The sequence below is a fragment of the Chiloscyllium punctatum genome, chromosome 38, assembly GCF_047496795.1.
Source record: "Chiloscyllium punctatum isolate Juve2018m chromosome 38, sChiPun1.3, whole genome shotgun sequence".
Taxonomy (NCBI): domain Eukaryota; kingdom Metazoa; phylum Chordata; class Chondrichthyes; order Orectolobiformes; family Hemiscylliidae; genus Chiloscyllium; species Chiloscyllium punctatum.
In genome coordinates this window covers 14,594,203-14,616,512 of record NC_092776.1, presented here as the reverse complement: position 1 = coordinate 14,616,512, position 22,310 = coordinate 14,594,203, and the positions used below count along the sequence as shown (strand labels likewise).

The 22,310-nt window shown below is 39.2% G+C and overlaps 1 protein-coding gene across 2 annotated transcripts in view; it reads right to left on the bottom strand.

Moving 5' to 3' along the window:
• oga (O-GlcNAcase) overlaps window positions 1-20,126 on the bottom strand; it is a 54,098-nt gene extending 33,972 nt beyond the window's left edge. The window contains exons 1-9 of one of the 2 annotated variants that reach the window (XM_072557229.1): window positions 19,597-20,126; window positions 10,589-10,640; window positions 9,930-10,027; window positions 8,665-8,795; window positions 5,932-6,103; window positions 4,606-4,704; window positions 3,370-3,654; window positions 1,872-2,030; window positions 317-933 (exon numbers count right to left, since the gene is read on the bottom strand). In XM_072557229.1, coding sequence (XP_072413330.1) covers window positions 317-933; window positions 1,872-2,030; window positions 3,370-3,654; window positions 4,606-4,704; window positions 5,932-6,103; window positions 8,665-8,795; window positions 9,930-10,027; window positions 10,589-10,640; window positions 19,597-19,903 — 1,920 coding nt within the window. In that variant the 5' untranslated portion in view covers window positions 19,904-20,126. The remainder of the gene's footprint in view (window positions 1-316; window positions 934-1,871; window positions 2,031-3,369; window positions 3,655-4,605; window positions 4,705-5,931; window positions 6,104-8,664; window positions 8,796-9,929; window positions 10,028-10,588; window positions 10,641-19,596) is intronic. The other variant, XM_072557230.1, reaches the window with a different exon arrangement.
• Between the last annotated feature and the right edge of the window lie 2,184 nt (window positions 20,127-22,310).

Here is a 22,310-nt window from a genome sequence, read left to right as displayed (position 1 = left end):
TGCAGCTAGGTCACCAAGAAATATGGTGAATATTTCTCCAACAATCGATTTTTAATTCCAGATTAGTACTGAATTCAAATTCCACCATCTGCCATGGCAGGATTCAAACTCAGGTCCCCAGAACATTACCTGGGTCTCTGGATTTAATAACCGAGCAATAGGATCACTAGGCCATCGCCTCCCCCTACTCAATCAGAACAGACTCTCTGAAAATTCATCTGGGCTAGTTAGAATCTCAGGTTTCGAAAGTGAAATGTCAATGCACCACTAAGTGATTTAACATTACATACTAATGAGGGCATAAAAACGTACTCACCTTTTCAGCATCTTTCCCTTTACAGTTCACACTAACAACACTACTGTTAGCCCGAAGCCACTGAAATTCCCTTAGCATCTGAACAGCTTTGGGTCCATGTTCATAAGGCAGATAGAACATTTCAGCCAAGAGATTTAGGTCTTCCAGAGTCACAGCTTCAGCAGTGTATAGTGGCTTCTCATTGGGACCTGGGACATAATGCTCCTTGTTCATCTGCTCATCTGTTTGCATGGGTGCAATATCACTGCCAGAGTCTTCCTGCATGGAGATCTCAGGAGACTTACTTTCAGCAATACTATCTTTGTCCATATCCATGGGCTTGAGATCCTCAGACATTTTGGCCTTGACAATATCTGTAAGGATTTGATTAACATTTTTGGCTTCTTGCTCATCAGGCTTTTCAACTACCATCTCCATTGGTTCTTCATCAGACTGCTGTTTTTTCTCCTCTTCTTCCTTCACTACTGGAGCTTGCTCACCACTCAGTGGGCTTCCTTGACTCATGATAGGCTGTTGGTAGACTGTCGTCACTGTTGTGGAGGAATTCAGGCAGGGTGTGTCAAGAGTCCCTACGTCAATTGCATTAGTCTTTGCACCACTGTGAGGGACTGTTCGACCTAGGAACAAAAAGAAGCTTTTAAAAAATTAACTATCAATGGCAAAAAATAAGTCCAGCAAGCAATTCAGCCAATAGCTTGGTGGATAAAGATGTTCAACATCAATTCATATGGAAAGGAAGGTCCCAGACTTAATTCTGACACTGAGAAAATGAGGACTGCAGATGCTGGAGATCAGGGCTGAAAAATGTGTTGCTGGAATAGTGCAGAAGGTCAGGCAGCATCCAAGGAGCAGGAGAATCAACGTTTCGGGCATAAACCCTTCTTCAGGGTGAAAGAAGCCCGAAACATAGATTCTCCTGTTCCTTGGATGCTGCCTGACCTGCTGCGCTTTTCCAGCAACACATTAATTCTGACATGTCAAGTTTTACGATCAGTCAGGAAAAACATTGAGTTTGGAACTTGGTCTTCCTCATGTACTAAAATGTATGTGTGCTCACTGCGCAAAAGCACTATAATTAAATCCATGCAGTCCAAGATCTGTCAGCATGAAGAAACCCATTTTCTCATTAAGATTAGCTCTGAAATACCACTGCAACTGTTAGTTTTCCCTTATATGTGGCAATATTCGTACGTAATTTTATTAACACTCTCCCTTACTAGGTTCAGTTCAGGTGTAAGCCCCTCTGAATTCCACAGGACACCAAAAAATAAAAATCAGCCAGTAATGCTGGCACGCAGAGCAGTACTGAAAGGTAGATTTAGTCTGAGTTGAAATCAAGCTGAACAGTACACAGCAAAAACCATCAAAAAGTTGTGGAAAATATTTGCCTGCTAGCAATGTACCACTAAGTGACAAGAAAGGAGATACTGTCAGATATTTAGGTGGGAGTATGTCATTCTTTTGCTTAACAAGAATGGTGCAAATCTTAAGTTAACCAAAGGAAAGCTCTATCAAGCAGGATGGGGGAAAAAACACTCAAACACGTCAAACTTACAGTTGTACTGATGTGGCACTCCAAATTCCTGCAGCCATTCTGATATAGCCATCTTCAAAGCCATCTGAGGACTGTACAAGACATCCATTTCTATCTCCTCATCACTACCTTCATTTTCAAGTTTGATCTGGATGGACACCGTACTCTCTTCTGTGTCAGCTGGAGTAAATAAAGTTACAGATATTGTATTATACAGCCAAAAAACAAAGTCACAAGCATAAAAGGAATCAAATGAGACACAAACAGGCTTGATAGGGACCAACTCCAGCCACAGGGGAGAACAAAATGGGTCAATGACATTGTTGTCAAGACATCAGTATGGCAAATTAAGAGATATATTTACTAGAGTACTTTACAGGAAAAGGTGCAATTATTGGAATTACTGATCGCTAGCTAGACACCTCATTGCATCCTACTAATATTAAGAAGTGACAATTCTATCATGTTCAACATGTTGCTGCTATATATAGTCAGATCTGAGCTTCAATTTCTGATCTGGTCAGAGTCAAAAGATCTTGACTGTTGTATGTATCCATATTCAACATTCGATGTTTCAGGAAAATACAAAAAAAAAGTGACATGGACAAATCTGACCAAGGTTACATATCTCCTCATTCGTTAGATAGTTGATAGTGCAAATCTGGATTTTGTTGTGATGTTCTCATGTTGAAAATCTGCTACCACTACTGGCTTAGGATTACAAAGAACCGATAGTTAGGTACAGGAAAATAAGACAGTAGTCAAAGTCAGACAGCACAGAAACAGTCATGCAATAATTACTCATTTGTTTTTTGTTCAGTGGAATAACTGGATAAAGTCACAGAGAAATTGGCACCTCCCTGGGGCAAAGTGGACTTGGATGTACACAATAGCAACATAGTCAATCATAAAAATCTAAAATTAAAACGGGTAATATTGGAATTAATCAGCAGATCCGACAGCATCAGAGACTGAAGCAAAGTTGATGCTACAGATAAATGCCTGTTCGCTGGTATTGTAACAGAAATTGGCCATTCAATACAACCATGGCTGATCAAACACTTCAATACTATGCACCCTTCCTCATTTCCATACATCACTGGTAATCAGAAATCAATCGCTATCTTAAAATGTACACAAATCTCTTTTGTAGAGAATGGCAAAGGTTCACAATCCTGAACTTTCAAAAAAAATTCAACTAATTTCAGACATAAGTGACATTAACATGTTTTTCTTTCACCACAATGCTGTCAAGACAGATGCATATTTCTTACGTTTCTGCTTTATACTCCAATGTTTGTAGGTTAAATTTCCCACCTAACAGGTCATGACAATACCTTTGCAACAACAATGGGTCAAGACAGTGACTCTCTATTGCTTTGGAGGGAGAGAGAGGGTGGACATAAATGTTGGCCTTGCATAAACCCCATGAATTAATTTAACAATTACAAGAGTTCAGTTGTGCACCCACCCTCAGGCAACAAACAGAAGCAGATGAAGTTTCATCCATTGTACTCACTCATCACAACATCTTTTCTCACACCATTCATGTTGGATTTGTACCATGTAGCCAGTGTGTGAATGGCAACAAAATTCCCTTCAAATTCACAGTTAGGGTTCGTCAGTACTCCTTTCAGCCGCGGAATTAATTCAGTTGACCGCCCTTTGTAAGGTCCAAGGAAGAGGCGCTTCTGATCATAATCATTAGCATGCAGATTGTCCCAGATAAGAGGGGGCCTCTTCAGTATTTTGGTGACTTCTTCAATGGATTCCACAGAGATGTCTTTGGAGACCACCTTTGGACCTAAAGATTAAGCAAAGATTAATTTCTCAAATACTAAATTATACATAATTTACAATTTCTGAAGAAATTTAAAATAAAAAACACTAAAAAAAGTACATAGATCCCATTTCACAGACTATTAAAACAGACTAGAACCCTTAAATTGAAAAATGTCATATGGAGCAAATAAGCACATGTCAACAAGCAGTTCACATTACCTTTTTTGGCAATATTCTAGTCGCAACCAAATAAACAAAGCCTGGAAATTTCAACATCAACACAATCTATTTCTACCCAGAAGCATCCAGTCTAATGCCATTTTACCACTTGCGTCTTTTATCTTTCAAAATTGTTTAAAATGTATACTTAATTTCTCTTCAAATTTCCTGATAAACACTGCCTCAGTGTTGACAGATTTTTCTCTAAGAACACAAACAGGTCTTTTTGCCCAACTGGTCTACCCCACTTCTTAATAATGTATTCCATTACTTCAGCAGCTTTTGGTCTGGAAAGGATCCTTTACATGTTTTGACTGATTTTGTCTTTAAGACCCAGTTGTGCTTATTCACCACATGCAACTTTTCTATTGTTTGTTTGGTCACATCCTCAAATATGTATAGCTTCTATTGGATTTCTCTCTTAACTTTGGCTACTCTAATAAGCTCAGTTCTAAGTTCTCTCATTTGAGGGGCAGGAGGGATCTATAAATTTAAATTATTCTGCTCCAAGTACTGGTGTTATCCCAATTGGAAAGACCTACGCAGCTGTAGTTTAGAATGGATGCCACTACAAATTCACAGCTCCAAGACAAAGCTGTTCAATTCAAAATATGGGTTTAAATTGATATAGCTGGAAAAGGATCACAAGCAGGATGCTTTATTTTAAATAAAAAGCTACAATTACATAGTAACATCATCTAGCAAGCTAAACTCACCAAATGCAAGAACAGACTATTACAAGTATAGAGCTCACCAGTCCACAATACATCGATGCCAGGAAGTAGTTTATCTCCAACTGTCCGAAGGTATGGAGAGTGTGCAACGTTAGGGTAGCAAAAGGTTCCACAGTACTCTGAACAAGATTAATTTTTTGAAAACAGTATTAATCACAAATATAATGCATAAGTAATGTAAACATTCACCAGTAAACCCAAAGAGAAGTCACAGTTCATTAAAAATTGTTCAGGCAAATAACTACAAAGGGGAGTGATAGCAGCTCTCCAGTCTGAGATCTCATGCTCTGAACAATTTTATTCTCCACTTTGAATGCCACAAGTTTGTCTTTTATAATTTGTCAAAAATAAAAAGCACAAGCGCATACCTAAAAGATAAAACCAAATTTACCTAACCTGCTGGGCCAATTGTTCCTTTCCTTTCAAGAGCTTCAGCTTAAGGCTAGAAATGGTTTTAATTCGCCAACTGCAACTCCATTGAACATGGAATAGCAACACATCAATGATATAACACTACTGCTTAAGCCAAACAGACACACCACAAAAAAAAAGTCACAAAGAATCATGTGTTTACAAAGATAAAATTTTTTTTCCACTAATTCTAGTGCTGAATGTATGGAAATTGAATTTTGTTTAATTTGTCATGGTTCTTGACTTTACTGCTTTTACATACTATATTTTGCTTTAATAAACAAAGCTGATTTGGACATGTACTGAAATTTAGTGACATTTCCCACAACACCCTCATTTAGAATGGCTCCAATCAGTAATGCATTTAAAAATGTGAACTCAACAAATTTTTCACTTGCAGCAAGAAACCTACAAAGTGTCTTCTCCGCTGCTCAGAAGTTCTGATTTTCTTATTAATACATTTGCATCAAATTCAGGTATAAATCTGACGAGTGATTACTCATTTTTTTTAATCAATCTCTAGACCCACCACCAAGCAAAAGGCCATTTAAAGCAGAAGCAAAGTCGAAAACACAACATTGGCAATTGTACAAAAGAAGCATGCAATCAGCAAACCTTCTTGTTATTAACATTAAAAGTGAATGACTAAGTTCAGAAAATGTGTATTTACAAAGACTCCGTTGAAATTTGTCCCAATTCTGCATGCTTATACACATTAGTAAACATGTCCCTGTACTGCATTCAGCACATCTTTGAAAGTGGTCAATGTCAAACACGTGTTACAGCAGTGCATGGAGACTGCTTTTGTTTTTTGGCAAGAAAAACAAAAGCAATGTGTAAAATTAAGAACACAACAGTTGTAGACTTAATGATGCAGGAGTTTTAGTTACATTGAGCACTGTTTCAAAATGGAACAATTTGCTGTGTCCACTTACCTGTAGGACAGAACAAAAAATGCTCTGGCTCCCCCAAGTACTGATAGATCTCATTAGTAACAGACAGCTGTGCATGTGCAAATGAGCTGAACACCTCTTTGTCTGCTGGGCACATATTGTGGTCAATGTCATCAAATAGCAGTGCGTAAGACTTGCATCCAAACTGTGACACCTATAAAACACAGACTTTCAGAGCCTAGCGCGGCAGACTAAAAACAACAAATGGACTTTTTTAAAGACACACGGAATACAACAAGATCAGTTTTTGAAAAGTTTGCTTTTCTGTTCAAAGTGCAATAAAAACATCGATGTTTTAAAACTGGCAAGGCACCCATCCCAGAAGGTGCCATATCAAACTGGACTGGGGTGGGTGGAGCATTTAAATGAGATAAAAGAAAAAAAAGGAAAAAAGTCACATCAACTAAAGCAACTTAAGACCTCAGAGCACCGAGTCGCAACTCTGACACACTTCATAGAATCTCTGAATTGTGCAGCTCGGAACAGGGAACATTAAATCTGTTCCAAAAATTATACTACCCTACAATATGGGTCTAGTGTAGGAAAGTAGGACTAACCTTCAATGTTGTGACATTTCAAGTATTCAGTCAAGTACTTTCAAAATGTTTGAGGTTTCTCACCTTAACTACCCTCTCAGCCACCACTCTGGTGGAAGAGGTCTTTTCCCTCAAATCCTTGCTGAACCTCTTGTCTTGCACTTTAAAATTACTCCCTTTTGCTTTTGACCATTTGACGAAGGTGAATAGTTGCTTTCTACTCACCCAGCCCGACACCCCTCAATCTAGGTCCCTCTCATCCTTCTCTGCTCCAAAGAAAGCAACCTGAACTTATCCAGTCTTTCTTCGTGGCTGAAGTGCTCCATCCAGGCAATAGCTGATGAATTTCCTTCACATCCCCTCTAGTGCAATCCATTCTATCTATCAAGTGGTGACCAGAACGGCACACAGTACACCAGCTATGCTGCAACAGAGTTCTGCATAGCTCCAACATGATCAGTGTTCTTTTAATCTATGCCACAACTGGAAGTCAAAATGACCCACATACCTCAACCATCCTATTAACCTGTCCTGCTCAGGGATCTATGGACAACCGCTACCAGATCCCTCTTCCTCTGAGCTTCCTCATGTCTTGATAATCATGGAGTAATCCCTCACCATAAGGATTTTTCCAAAATGTCTCACCCCAGATTTATCAGGGTCAGGTTCCAACTGCCACTGATTTGTCCATTTCACCATCTGTATTCTCCTGTAACCAAACACCTTTCCTCCTCACTATCAAACCTCCAACCAATCTTGGTATCATCCATTAATTTACTTATCAACTCCCTTACATTCTTATTCAATTTATAAATATCACAAATAAGGGACCCAGCATCAACCCATGGCACACTGGACTCGTCACACTAGTAATGCATGGCAAGAATTTACTCCACTCTCCACCAACGGTCTTCTGCTACCGCAAGGAAAACCAACCGTCAGACACACAAGAAAAAACCATAAACAGAGAAACAGAAAAGATGAGCGCAAGTCCAGGTGAAAGAAGCATCATTGAAAATGCCTAACAGTCAAGGTTGAATGGATACACCTGAACAGACTAAGAGGAAAAGCAGGTAGACAAATGAATGCAAAGAGCATAGAGACACAGGTAAGGGAGAGGAAATGAGCATTACAGTATATGAGAAAGAGAGAGAGAGAGAGAGAGAGAGAGAGAGAGAGAGAGAGAGAGAGAGAGAGAGAGAGAGAGAGATGAAGTGCCAACACCAGCTCTAATACACTCCCTTCGATGGTTTAAGCAGCTCAAACAATATTCCAGTCGCTTACGTGCATAATTTATCAGTGTTGCACTGTGTTAGAAATGGGATAAAAGTGGTGTTTTTTCAGATATAGAAAAGCATACAGAAAAGGGGCACAGCAAGAGAACTACTAACTCTGCAGGTATCGAAGGAAGAGTATCTCTACTTTTCAGTGCATAATTATGGATAATTAAGTACTAACTTTAATGTAGATTTATTAAATAATTCCTTTTACCATAATGTTTAAAACAGCAAAAAACTAAGATTACTGAAACATATAAGCGAAGCATGAAAAAGATACATTGTTAAGATGTACGTACAAGAATGGAATGTACCTATGGATAATGAAAGAAGTTACAAAGGGGAACATCGAGATAAGAGTTTAGCCTTATGACAGCACGTGCAAGGGGAAAATTGCCAACTTGGAAAGAAAGGGGCAATGGGTAGAGGTGAAATAGTGAGAGAGATTGGGTAATTAGGAGTCTGGAGAGATGACCTCACTCAGCTCAAAGGGTTTAACTGCACACTAAGCTAAGTTCTAATTTGCCTTCATTTGCTTATGCAATTGAAGCCCTTACTTGCAAGTTCGTAATAAATTGTCTTGTTTCCAGTTTTGGTAGTCTCATCTAAATTTTACTGAATTTTGTTTCTAACAACTGGAACAAAATTACTATCCACTATGTACACATCAGCAGGACATACCATAGTTTTTATTCAACAAGCAGTTCATGTCTCTCCTCCTCACTGCCACCCTACCCGCCACCCCCAACCCTCAGGTGAGCATTAGAGATCCATGACACTGTAGAACACAAGACATAAGATAATCTATAAAATTCTCAAATATTTGTGTGAATTACCAACTTGCGCCAAAGTTACTATAATCACTCACTTCAAGATGTAAAAAAGGTTAGAAAAATACTCACCTGATCCAATTTACGCTTCAGGGTAGCAACTTCTTTCTGATTTGAGAATGTGATATCAAGACCAGGTGATATGGCATAGACAAACTCAATATCATGTTCTTTTGCAGCAGATATTAACTGCATCAATTGTTCTGGAACAGATGATATCACATTATGGACAAGCAACAAGAGAGGAAATAATCTCAATGCTAGAAAGGAGACAACAATGCAGAGCCAACTGAGTAGACGTATAAAAGCCTTTATAAAGCATATGCTGGCAAATGCTCAGATTCCACTGGTAGTGATGGGTAAAGGCAATACAATTTCCACCCTCATCTACTTTTGGACAGAAAGGACATAATCCCAACATCAAACAAATACAGCAGTTTGCAAAGGATTGTCAGGTTAGCTTTTTGGAAATCTCCTTTTAGACATTGAATGGTCTCAGAAAAGGAGAATTACATCCATGTTTTACAATGTTGCTGTAGAATTCACTACTTGACCAAATTAATGATATGACAAACATGAAGGACTGCTGACATTCTGTCTGTAGTTTGCTCAATGGTGTCATGACAGAGAGCCCTTAATTGCTGCTTTCATATTAGTTACCAATATACAAATTAAGTTTAACTCATCGCACAAATCTGTAACCTTAGCTCAAAACAGGTGACCTACCTCCTCAAATCCTAGACATTAAATATCACCTCCTCTGTACTGGTTTCACTGTAACACATGGCAACTTCATTGTAACTGTTACCAAACCTGAACTCTTTAATAGTCAGTTAAATAAATATTGATACAGAAGCCAAATAGACAAGTCATTCACACTTTGATGGACAGTATTACTTTGAAATTTCACTATTGCACATAAAGCTGTTTTCATACAACTGCTGCTTATTACGACAAGACAAGTACAGCCTAAATAAGAAGTTAAAACTGGTGGATTGTCTTGGTCAAATATGTTCTTTTGAGTGCCAGTTTTAAGAAGTGACTCCCGTAATGCTCATAATGGGGAGCGATGTCAAAAACACCAGAATGGAACGTCAGATTTTTGAAGAGTTATGTGGATAGAGTGCAAAAGTGAAGCTGTGATCCAAAGTCACTCAGCAGAATACTGAGAGAAACAGTAGGCTCAAGCCATTATGCGGTCTATTGCAGCCTTTTCTTATATTGCTCATGGCTTCAGCAATATCTTCAAACTAAAAGATAACTCCTGTTTTTATTAAAAAGAGCTAACATGCAAAGAAGTGGCAGCAATTCTGGGAACACCACACGACAGGGCTCACCTGCTTCTTCAACAGAGTACATTTCCCGCCAGAACATCCTGTGCTTGTAATCATCCTTTGGTGCATATAGATAGGTGTTCAAGCCCCACTTGCGCATTCTGTTGAATAAGGTGACCAACATTAGATGTACAAATGAAACTCCCTCATCAAAAGCATCCAAAGCGAAGAGTACTGAACACAAACTGGGTTACAATCACTGATGACAGGAAAGATTGGAAAAACCCACTCTTAACAGTGGCAATTTAGAAGGGATTATTGTGTAACTATTGAAAGAGGAAAGTAGTAAGTTCAAAATATGCTAACCAAAATTAGGAGAAACACAAATGTAACACAAGCTCAAAAAGTAAACTAGTAAATTTAGGACACTTAAGATATTCATGCAGGAAAGTGGTCAAATTTTTCAAATTAATTTCCCAGTAACCAAAATAGGTGAAAGCTTTAGAATCAAGTTAGATAGGCTTAAATGGAGCAAGTAGCTTTTATCATTCATCTTGTATTATCAAAGCATAGATTTGGTTAAGACATCTAGAAGGAAAAGCAAGTTCTCTTAAAGGTTCTGTTCTAACACTATTTTGAGAATTCTTGAACAGTCACCTATTAAGCTTATTTAGCTATGTGCAATTAGAAGGCTATGTGGGCATTTATACTGGAAATCTTACCTTCGGAACAGTTCCTTCCTCTGTTCCATGCTCCAAGGACGGCCATAAAATCCTAAGAAAAAGCAAAACTGGACATCAAAATGAATTCAATTATTTAAGGTAATTCAACTTAATTTGATTAATAGAAGTGCTCAAAAGATTGAAACTCTCAGTAACAGTTTTAAATCTTAATCAGGAAGGAAAATAAAAAGTACAAAGCAAAATAAAGCTGTCACATTTCAGAATTGTGACAGGGTGCTATGATGGCTCAGTGGTTAGCATTGCTGCCTCTCAGCACCAGGGACGTGGGTTTGATTCCAACCTCCAGCGACTGTGTGGAGTTGGCACATTCTCCCAGCATCTGCATGGGTTTCTTACAGTTGCTCCAGTTTCCTCCCACAGTCCAAAGATGTACATGCTAAATTGCCCATAGATTTCAGGGATGTGTAGGCCAGGTGCATTAGTTAGGGGAAATGTAGAGTAGTACGTTAGGGGAAATGGGTCTGGGTCGGATACTCGGAGGGTTGGCGTGAACCTGTTGGGCCAAATGGCCCATTTCTGCACTGTAGGGATTCTATGATTATGGTGAAAACTTTTACATGATTGTACAAGCTCAGCAAGAACCACAAAATAGAAGTATCAATACATTTGCCATCGTACTTTATTTTCAAATCCACCTTCAGAAAATTGATGCTTCTGTGCACTAATGTCATAGCCCAAAAAGGTCAGTTACTAAATAGAACAATTTTCAAAAACATTTTCATGGGCATTTTGCTGTAACGTTACACACAAAGCATTTGGCTCCTAACCCAACAATTAAATCTTGTTTAATAACCTGGATTGTCAGGACTGCCATCTTTCAGATGTTGAACTGAGGCACTCAGTCCTCAAGTGTCTTGTCCAAGTCACTAAGTGTGATGGAATACTTTTCACTTGCATGCATGAATCCAGCTCCAAAGGCTTACAGAATAAAGCATCCCATTCACTACATTAAACAACCCCACGCTCCATTTCAATAGTGGCAGCCATATGCTACCATATAAAAAGATACAGTGCTACAACTTTGGTCGCACCTTTGAACCTCTAGCACAAGGTGGGACAGAGGGTGCTGAAACATGGGCATGCCATCACCAAGCCACACATGGATCTACATGGTCATTTCTTCATTGCCACTGGGTTAAAGCCTTGGGACACCCTTCCTAAAATCACTTATCAAATACATTGACTAAAGTGGCCTGAAAGTTCTAATGATGTGGAATTTGCAGGTTCACTGTCTATTACTGACATGGGTGCAAAGGTTTAGTGCATATTCTCAAAACTTTGAAGGGGGCAGGCAGGTTGATATGATGCTCAATAAAACACATGGTGTACCTGTCTTTTTATTCAGTACCCTTACTTACAAAAAGGTAATAAAAGTAATTCTAGACCTTTTATAAGCCACTTGTTGAAAAAATGGGATGCTGGAAAAACACAGCAGGCCAGGCAGCATCCGAGGAGAATCAATGTTGTTTCGGGCATAAGCTTAAAGAAGGGCTTATGGCCGAAACGTCGATTCTCCTGCTCCTCAGATGCTGCCTGGCCTGCTGTGTTTTTCCAGCACCACAGTTTTCAACTCTGGTCTCCAACATCGGCAGTCCTCACTTTCTCCTCCTTTACAAAATACTTATTAGGCCTTGCATAACAATGCACAATTCTAACCACCAGAGTTCAGAAAGTGCGTCAATGCCTTGGTCAAAGTACAGAGCGGGTATCCCATGGTTAGGCACTTGGTTCCCATGAAGCAGTGAGAGATGCTGGGTTTGTTCTCCAAAAGAGGACAGATATCAAGGAGACTTAAAGGTAGAGGTATACAAACTATCGGTAAAAAGGTATCATAACCTAACATGATAAAAAACTAACAGAAAGTTAAGAGAAATCTTTAGGGCGTGATATGGTGCAGAATGTTTTCCAAAAGGGTGGTGGACACAGATGGCAACTGAATAGGAACTTAATCAGAACTAATTTGCAAAATTATGATGGTGAGGCTGGAATGTGGAGTGAAACTGGACAGCTCTTTCAAAGAATGAGTCAGGTGACTTCCTTTTATGCTGATTTGATATGATGATTAGTAATTGATACTGTCACTAGATTATCTAGACAGGATTTTCAGCTGCATTTTGTACACATTACAACCTGATTTAAACAATGATCATCCACAAATATCCCTAAAGACAGAAGTCATTATCTTGTCAACCTGAGAATCAATTAAAACACCAAGTACAATGTCACCATTCAGGAAGTCACCAATGACCCATTAAGTTTAGGTTTTGAATCCTGTCACAAATAGGAAAAAGGGACGCACAGTACGCACAAATTGCCTAGGTTCAAATTACTCCATTCTTATCTGTATTTTATACTTTAAATGAAAACAACTATTACTTCCCCAACTGTCAAAAGGAAAAATGCTAACTTTTAGTTAATAGCAGCCTTTCAGTCACATCTGCTTCATCTAACTTTGTCACTTGCGGGAAGAAAACATTCCTCTATGCTTCTGCAAAATAAGTCAAATATCCAATAGAAAAGTAATTAGCATCCTAATATCACTGAATTACTCAGTGGCAACATGAAAAATTATAGTTCACACAATCCTAAGTTCCTAACTGTACAGTGGATAGATTTGTGCCTGATGAGATACTCTGGTGTTAGAAGTCTACAATGTATTGAATTAGTGATCTTGAGTGGGGGAAATCTATTCCACTTCTGCACTCAAACAATACAAAAGCCACTGCCCTGTTTATCAAACACTTGAGAGATGCAACTAGCTGAAGTTTGGGAAAGAAAGCAATAGATAAAACAAATCAACCCAATCTCTCCAGCTTTGTTACATGTTGTGAACATAGAAAGATTATCCTACATCATAATACAGAGAAACCTCAATTATCCAGCATTTGAGTGTCGTATTATCCGACGAGAGAAAATTCAAAACTTTTTGCCCCAATCTAAGTATTTCCACTTCTAAATCAAGTTTCGGTACTGACATTTGTGAATTGATCTTTTTCTCCCCATTAAATGTGCACCTGAAAAGTATGGAGAGACTTGATCGAAACAAAAGGTCCGGAGGGGTCTTCAATAGGGTGGACATGAAAAAGATACTTCCTCTAGGAAATGATCTAGAACAAGAATTCCCCATTTGAGCAGGGATAAGTCATAATTTCTCAGGGTCATGAGTATTTGGAATTTGCCAAAGGCAGCAGAAGCAGAATTCTTGAGCACTTTTAAGGCAGAGGCAGATGGATTCTTGATGAGCCCAAATCCTATTGAATGTCAACCTCTACTACCTTCACCCGTTTGTTACGACAGGATATCAAATCCAAAATTTCTTCCATAAATACTGGGAAGAGCAACATCCAACAGTTTTATAGTTTGCAACGCTAATGGGGAATACCATGAAAGAGTCAGGTTCCTGCTACAAGGAAGGAGGAAACTGAATTGAAGAATCACAGAAAAGATGTTCCAATCACAGTACTGGGCATGATTCACAAAATAACTAAGTGGCCACAAACAGTTTTTTTACTAGTCAGCGGAGAAGGAAAATAAACTTGTAAAACATGACCATAATTGAATACATGACTCCAACTCAGGATAAAAGCAGCTCAATTGGTTGTTAATTTCTCTCAATGAAATAAAGTACAGTAATCCTGGTGTAATCATGAAAATGTCTGATAGACAAGGCAAAAAAAATGTTGCTAATTATTTATGATTTCTCACCTTTAAAGCCTAATCGAACAGATTTTGGCAGTGTGACAATGTCACTGGACAAGCAATTCAAACGTCCAGTTTAATATTCTGGGGACATGGGTTCAAATCCTAACATGGCAGATAAATTTGAATTATATAAAAATCTGCAATTCAAAAACTACCCTGATGGATTTTTGTTTAAATATAAACCTGGTTCACTCATGTCCTGTGCCTGATCTGCCTGACACATGATCTCCAAAGTGGTTGATTCATAACTGCCCTCTGAAATGGTCCTGCAAGCCATTCAGTTCAAGGGCTAATAGGGATGGACTCAGAAGCACTATGCAAGGAAAAAGAAAAGCCCAAGATGATGGCTACCTGTAATAAATTCAACAGAAGCTTCAAAAATATCTAGAGGAAGTGTTTTCACCTTTTAAGTCAGTGTATTTTACACCAAGAAAGTTTTAGAAGTAAGTGAATTTTCCTCAGAAATACAGAAGTAGAGATTCTTTTGGCATTCTACATTCAACCACACCAAGAACAAAACAATCTGCAGTCAGAATTGAGAGCTTTGCTTCCACACAAAAGTCTTAGGAGTATTTAATTTCTTTCCCATGAGCAAGATTTACAGGCAGGATAATAGTTTGTCCAATAAAATATAAATCAAAATTAGCAACTGGTAGATTTGAAGTAAAGCAGTCAACCAAGAGGGAGCCAGCATTCTTGCCAATGCCAGCACAGAAAACAGGTATATCCCTATGGGGGGGGAAATAAAACAGAGGAAAACTGTATCACTTCAGATCACATTTGTATGTCACAGCAACACTCCAACTAATTCACACAATGAGCATTACCAACAATAAAATAGTTTGAAGTCAAATGGCTCAATTGGAGGAACATTTTATGTGATAGCTTCTGTTAGCAACAGGATTAGTTCGCATTAGGTAAAATCAGTAGTTGAGTTTTACTTTCAAAGTATACCTGAACTAACACAGCAAATAAACATGAAACAATTTGAATACCTTTACATGCAACAACACACACTACAGGGCTTTTTGTCAATTGAAGCAGTCAATGGAATTACAGCATTGTCAGCTATATCCGCTGGTCTACAGAAAGTCCCCAGGTTACGAATGCCTGACATACGAACATTCTGTACTTATGAACCGACCTCCTGCTTCTAATTTTTAAAACATTATTTTCAAAAATCTGAGTTACGTACATGTTTCATCCTAACGAACAGGTGGACTAATTAGACCGTATCTGTTCTGACTTACGCACAAATTTGGATTACAAACAGCAGAAAAAACGGAACTGTCATAACCTGGGGATTTCCTGTATTTAGAATAGCAATTGTATTATGGGAGTTCACAGACATAAGTATTATGCTGTTTGGGATTTTTGATGTCACGAAATAAATAGGCAATGGTGACCCATCGAGTCAGCATAACTATCACATTGCAGGACAAGAGCCTGAAGCAACAATTCAAACAGTATAATTCGAGTATTTGATTACTAAGGCCATGATTTGTAGAATGAATATCAAATGGATTTGGCATAAAGGCTTTGAAAGGAAAACAAACTACTAATACATGCTAATTTAAAAATCAGGAATCCTTGCAGCTCATTTTACTGACAACTGTCATTGCAAGCCTGTGCATTCCAATTCCATTACTAAGCTATCACTACCATGACAATATAATTGAACTACATAACACGCATAATTTGAATTGACCTATGATCTTTACAGAGGGCTGAAATTAAGATGTCAAGCCCGCTCAATGATTAGCCTATTCTACAGTACACAATATCACAATTTTTGTCACCTGTCAAAACAAAATGCAAACAGCAACGAAAGCATTTTTTAAAAAAAAACTACAAATGTAACGGGTATATTGGATCAAATTTGATCCATTCTACAATTCTACCTGCACAACTGTAAGCACAATTAAAAGCTATTCTCAGTCGACACTACAAAAACTTTAAAGTATGGAAAAGTTTAGAACTCCTCGAATGCTGCCTGAACTGCTGTGCTTTTCCAGCACCACTCTAATCTAGACTCTGGTTTCCAGCATCTGCAGTCGTTGTTTTTACCCCACTGAAACATGACTCATGTTTCTACCAGAAGATTTGACATAGAGGGAAGAAACACAAAAAAGGCTAAAAGTCAGAATTTCACTGAATGGGTTATGATGCAAAGTTAAAGAACGACACAGGAAAAATTCTCTCCCTACATCTTTTCATTTTACACTATTACGCAAGTTTTTTCAAAAATTAATTAAAGAGACGTGGAGAACTGAACTGCCGATATTTGCTTAAAAACTACACAGCGAAGAAAGATAGAGAGTTATGCAGATTGGAAGCAAACCCTTCAGTCCAACTCATCTGCGACGATCACCACTTCCTCTGGCAGGTCATTCCATACACGTACCACCCGCTGCATGAAAATGCTACACCTTTTAAATCTTTCCCCTCAGCGTAAATCTAGGTCTTCTAGTTTTCGGCACCCCCCCCATCCAAGGGCAGAAACTTTGGCTATTCAGGTTGTGCATGCCCCTTATGGTTTTAAAACCTCTACTCAGGCAAACGCTCCAGGTTAAAAAACATCCAGGCCTATTCAGCATCTCCCGTGAGGTCAAACCCTCCAGTCTCAGCAACATCATGGTAAATCTTTTCTGAACCCTCTAATTTAATATCCTTCTTAAATGCAGGGCAACCAGAACTGTACACACTACTCCAAGAGTGGTCTCAACCACAATATGACATCTCAATTCCTATAATTAATCATCTGAGGAATGAAGGCACGCATGCTAAATGTCTTTTTCATCATGGTCTACCTGCGATGCAGCTTTTAAAAATTTGTGTACCTGAACCCCTAGATTTCTCTGTTCAGCTCTACCATTAACATAACTCCCTACCTTTATTTGTTTTACCCAAATACAACACCTCACAATTATCCAAATTAAACCCTATCTGCCATTCAGCCCAGCAAACAGTTCAATAACTCTGCCTTGCTTTCCTGTCAAAATTCAGAATGTACGGTGAAAGCAGAGACAGTGAAACGGAGACAATTTGAAACCACAATGGCAATTTTTAAAAATAAGCTCGTGAGGCAGGATATAGTAAAACTGATTGTTCTCAGAAGTGGCTTGGACTTGATAGACTAAATGACCATGACTCAATTATTCTGACTCAAATTGCTAAGATCTGACAACTTTAAAAATCACAATATTTCATCAACCCACTGAAATATTCAAATAAACAATCCGCAAATCAGAGGGTCAATGACAGTACAAAATAAATTTGCTTCAAACAGATTAAAAACATCCTGAAATAATTATTAAAACATCCTGAGAAAGGAAATTTGAGATCCAACAGTATACCTGATTTTAAGTGATATAACCTATATTTTGCAATAAGACTATAGTTTTCTGCAGTTTAAAAAAAATCTAGATCTCAAAACAGAACATTATCTCCTGGGCCTTTTGTTTGTACTGTTAGTCAAATACTATTGGCTCAAGACTTCAGAGCAGACATCTTGTGAGCTGTCCTGTCTCTTCCCCGTCATCACTGAAGCAGAACTTTGTCGTCACAGCAAGGGAACTTCAAACAAAATGTCTGCCTCTGAGCTGCTAAAAGCCTAATAACCTGGAAGTGGCTAACACAAGGGAAAGACTCGCTAATCAGCGCAAAGCTAACAAGATTATCTGAGAATTCAGTCCAAGGTTTTTCCCTTTTAATTCTACAGTCAAATGTTCAGTGTCTAAACTAACGTGCAATTTTATGCCAAATTGTTCTCATATTTCTACAAGAAACTACTCCTTCAAATATTAACATATTTGTGTTGGTTTAATTTCACATAATGACCAAAGGTGCAAAAAACTTTTATATACTTAATTTTATTGATGAATAACCCAATACATTAAAATTAGGATTGCTTCCTATCACTATATGATATGTGGCAAAATCTTCCTTTGTACGTAGATCCAATAATATAAAATGTCTATTTTATTTCATCGTAGTACAGCATTATTCCATTCAACAATATCTAACAGAACAAGCAATACAAAATTTAGCCTAAACACAAAGAGACTTTTCACATGAAAAGATGCATCAAAAGTTACAACTCAAATGAAAACAACTTTTTCACACAGGGGGCGGTACTTGTTGGAATGAGCTGCCAGAGGAAGTGGTGGAGACTGGTACAATTGCAACATTTAAGAGGCATTTGAACAGGTAGATGAATAGGAAGGGTTTGGAGGGATATGGGGCGGGTGCTAGCAAGTGGGACTAGATTGGGTTGGTATATCTGGTTGGCATGGACGAGTTGGACCAAATGGTCTGTATCCATGCTGTACATCTCTATTACTCTACAGCAATAAGATTCTCTCTTGCAGGAGCACAATAGAAAATTATTATGCATTTCATTACTACCATAAAATTGATAAAAGTGTTTGCCCATGCTGATTCAGCAAGATCAACCTGTGACTTAAAATACAGGTCTGCAAATTATGCATTATCAATTTGGTTTTGGCCAAATGGGGTCACCCTCTACTTCCAAGATCACAAGTGAAGAGTTCCCCATTAAATATGGGACATGCACGATTATAGTCAGGTTCAGTAGCCCTACTAGTATTCAGCATTCACCAACGATGACTTACTGTGCTCACAATTAGAAAGAGATCTTTGGACTTTTCTTTCTCTTTGACCTTGCAAGTGGCGATATCAAGTTAAAAGACTTACCCAAGTTAGTACATGCAAAAAAGGAAAACCTGCTGGGCTACGTGAGTCTAGCGCAGGTAGTACGTGCCTCAAAAATAATATTCTTTTCCCCCGGGGTCGGGGAATGCAGGATAAGAATAAAAACATACTGATCAATACTGAAAAGAAAGTGAGATACGCACAACTGCATAATCACGCCAGTCAATTAACCCCAAGCATTGACGAAGAACAGCTTATGCTCGAAATGACGACTCTTTCTCGGATGCTGCCTGACCTGCTGTGCCATTCCAGCGCCACCCTTCTAGAGCCTGATCTCCAGCATTTGTAGTCCTCATTTTCTCCTTATTAACCCCCGACAACGGAGTTAAGAGAAATGGAGCAGACATCACCTTGCCCAGGGACAGGGCCATTATTATGATGTCACAAGGAACCACCGCCCTACCCTCGCATCAAAGAAAACAGCTTAACACCAAAACAAATCGCACTTTCGACACCATGTCGAAGAAATTTTGTAAGCTATTAATGCCTTCCATCCAGTTAGCAGCAAAACACAGCTAGCATCAAGACACAGAGCGGGCGTCGACCCTTACCTTCCACGACGCCGCAGAGGAATTTCTTCTTCTCACCACCGACAGGATCAGGCCGTTGGGGCAGAGGGCGGTTATCAAGCCCGCCATTGGCCGTGACCGGCTCTTGGGGAGCCGGCTCGGCAGAGGCGGCCGCTGCATCGCCAGCCGGGCTGGAGTGGCTGTTCTCGGATTCTGGAGGCCCGGGTGCCGATGCGGGAGCTGGGCTGGAGTCGGTGGGGGGTACAGAATCGGTGTCGCCCTCCTCCGGCCCTACGGCCGCCTTCTCTTTCTGCACCATCGACAGCTCGGGATGAGCGGATAAGCGCATCAAACCCAGGCAATTCCCTACACTGCGCCTGCCCACGCAAACAACAGTGTAACTTTAAAAATAAAAATAAACTTCGAAATATGCTTGTATATGAAGTAATATTATCCCGTTCTATTATCGATATTATTTTTTTTCTTCAGACGCTCGCAACTCTTTGCCTTCCGTCCCTTGTTGTCCCGCAAAGCACGCTGGGACTACCCCGTCCTCCGCATGCGCAGTACCTTCAACTGCCCCGCCTCAACACAAAAACTGCTATATTTTTTCAGTCGGAGCTTCGTCTTTTAATGTGCCTGCTACGTTCATCCCTGGAACCTCCAGGGTTGTTGTTTATCTTAATGTTTTACTGTGGCTCATTGTCTCCGGTGAGGGTTGAATGATCAGACTGCGCATGTGCGTCATCGCCAGCGCCTCTAAGTTGTGATAAAAAATTGATTCTTTCCCCAAAGTAATTAGAGATTAATACATTCCTGTTGCTTTCATCCAGCCGTCCATGTTTGTTTTCTATGTTCCTCTCCAGTTTTTTAAAAAATTGATAATTTTGTTGTCCTGAACAGGATGCTGGGAATTGGGTGTGACTCTACTGCGCAAGTGCGGAAACCGCCTGAAACCAGTGTCAACCGGTTTATTAAAACGCCCATTTTTATTCGCAAACACTTCTTCAATTTTCGCAAAAAATGCTTTACAATTCATCAATTGCCTTCTTTTTAGTAATAATTCTTGGTTGTGATTTTCTGAGCGTCTGAAAGCCAATTGTTTCGAGATCCGCGTATATTAATGTTCTTTTTTAATGAAAGTGGTGTTTGTTGCTTTGCCATAGTACGCAAGCGCGGCAATCGGGGCGTCAACAATCTATTGCGCATGCGCTTCTGTCTCATTCTCTCTTGAGGGAATCGGGTATGTGCTGTTGAACGAATCCGGAATTCATTGTGCGCATGTGCACGGAGTCCAACGCTGCCTCCAGTGACCTATATATGAAACTGAGGGTGGGGGGAAATGATCAGTTGTTATTTAACTTGCTCCTCCGGCATTTACCATAGCAACTGATCGCTCCTTTTTACTCCTCCAATCACTAATTTGCTGTGCTTTGCATTAAGTCATGTGGAAGTCTGTTTCCCGTTTTCAAAGGGCAATGTATTCGGCGGGGGTTGTTATAATATAAACAAACTTCATGCAAGAACTCGTCGTGATATCGAATCAATGGATAAAATGAAACTATTTAATCATCGTTTTATGTCCTTTTGTAATTGTAATCATAGTTGTATTTTACAAAGCAAACGTTTTTCAATGGCAGAGATTGAAAGTTTTCCTGTCCTTGAGTTATTTGCTGAGTAATGTTTACTCCCAGATGTAATTTTATTTAATAACGTTATTATAATTAATGGTATAAATTTACTGAACTGTGCAACTTTTGTAGAGAAATAAAACGGGAAATATATTAAAGCATCTCCCGTTCTTCTTGCCTCTCCTCCCCACCACCTAAAATGGTTCCAAGACATAATATTGAGGTGCAAAACCTAACCAACCATGGAAGGTTTTAAAGTGAATAAATCCCCAAGTATAGATGGAATTTATCAATGTGGGGAGACCCAAGATTTTTAAGGTTGTATTTCTAAAGTAGTCAGTGGATGCTGGAAAGTTCTGAATTCAAAAGCAGACTGATGAGATGTCTGCGTTCAAAAACTAGGAAAAAAATGCTTAAGTCTGATTCAAATTCAATGTAGAATGTGGAATTAATTTTGAAAAGTAAATTGACAATTAGCAATCAAATAGCTTTTTGATGGGGAAGATCCTGCCTGCCTGACATAGAATTATAGAGATATACAGCAGGAAACAGACTGGAGGCCTGCCGACCAGATATCCCAACTTAATCTCGTCCCACCTGCCAGCACCTGGCCCATATTCCTCCAAACCCTTCCTATTCATATACCCATCCAGATGCCTTTTAAATGTTGCAATTGTACTAGCCTCCACCACTTCCTCTGGCAGCTTATTCCATACACGTACCACCCTCAGTGAAAAATTAGCCTCTTAGGTCTCTTTTATATCTTTCCCCTCTCACCCTAAACCTATGCCCTTTAATTCTGGACTCTCCCACCACCAAGGTCCTGTATAATTGTCTATTTATCCTATCCATGCCCCTCATTATTTTATAAACCTCTATAAGATCACCCCTCAGCCTCCGACGCTCCAGGGAAAACAGTCCTAACCTATTCAACCTCTCCCTATAGCTCAAATCCTCCAACCCAGGCAACATCCTTGTAAGTCTTTTATGAACTCTTTCAAATTTCACAACATCTTTCCAATAGGAAGGAGACCAGAAATGCACACAATATTCCAACAGTGGCCTAACCAATGTCCTGTACAGCCGCAACATGACCTCCCAACTCCTGTACTCAATACTCTGACC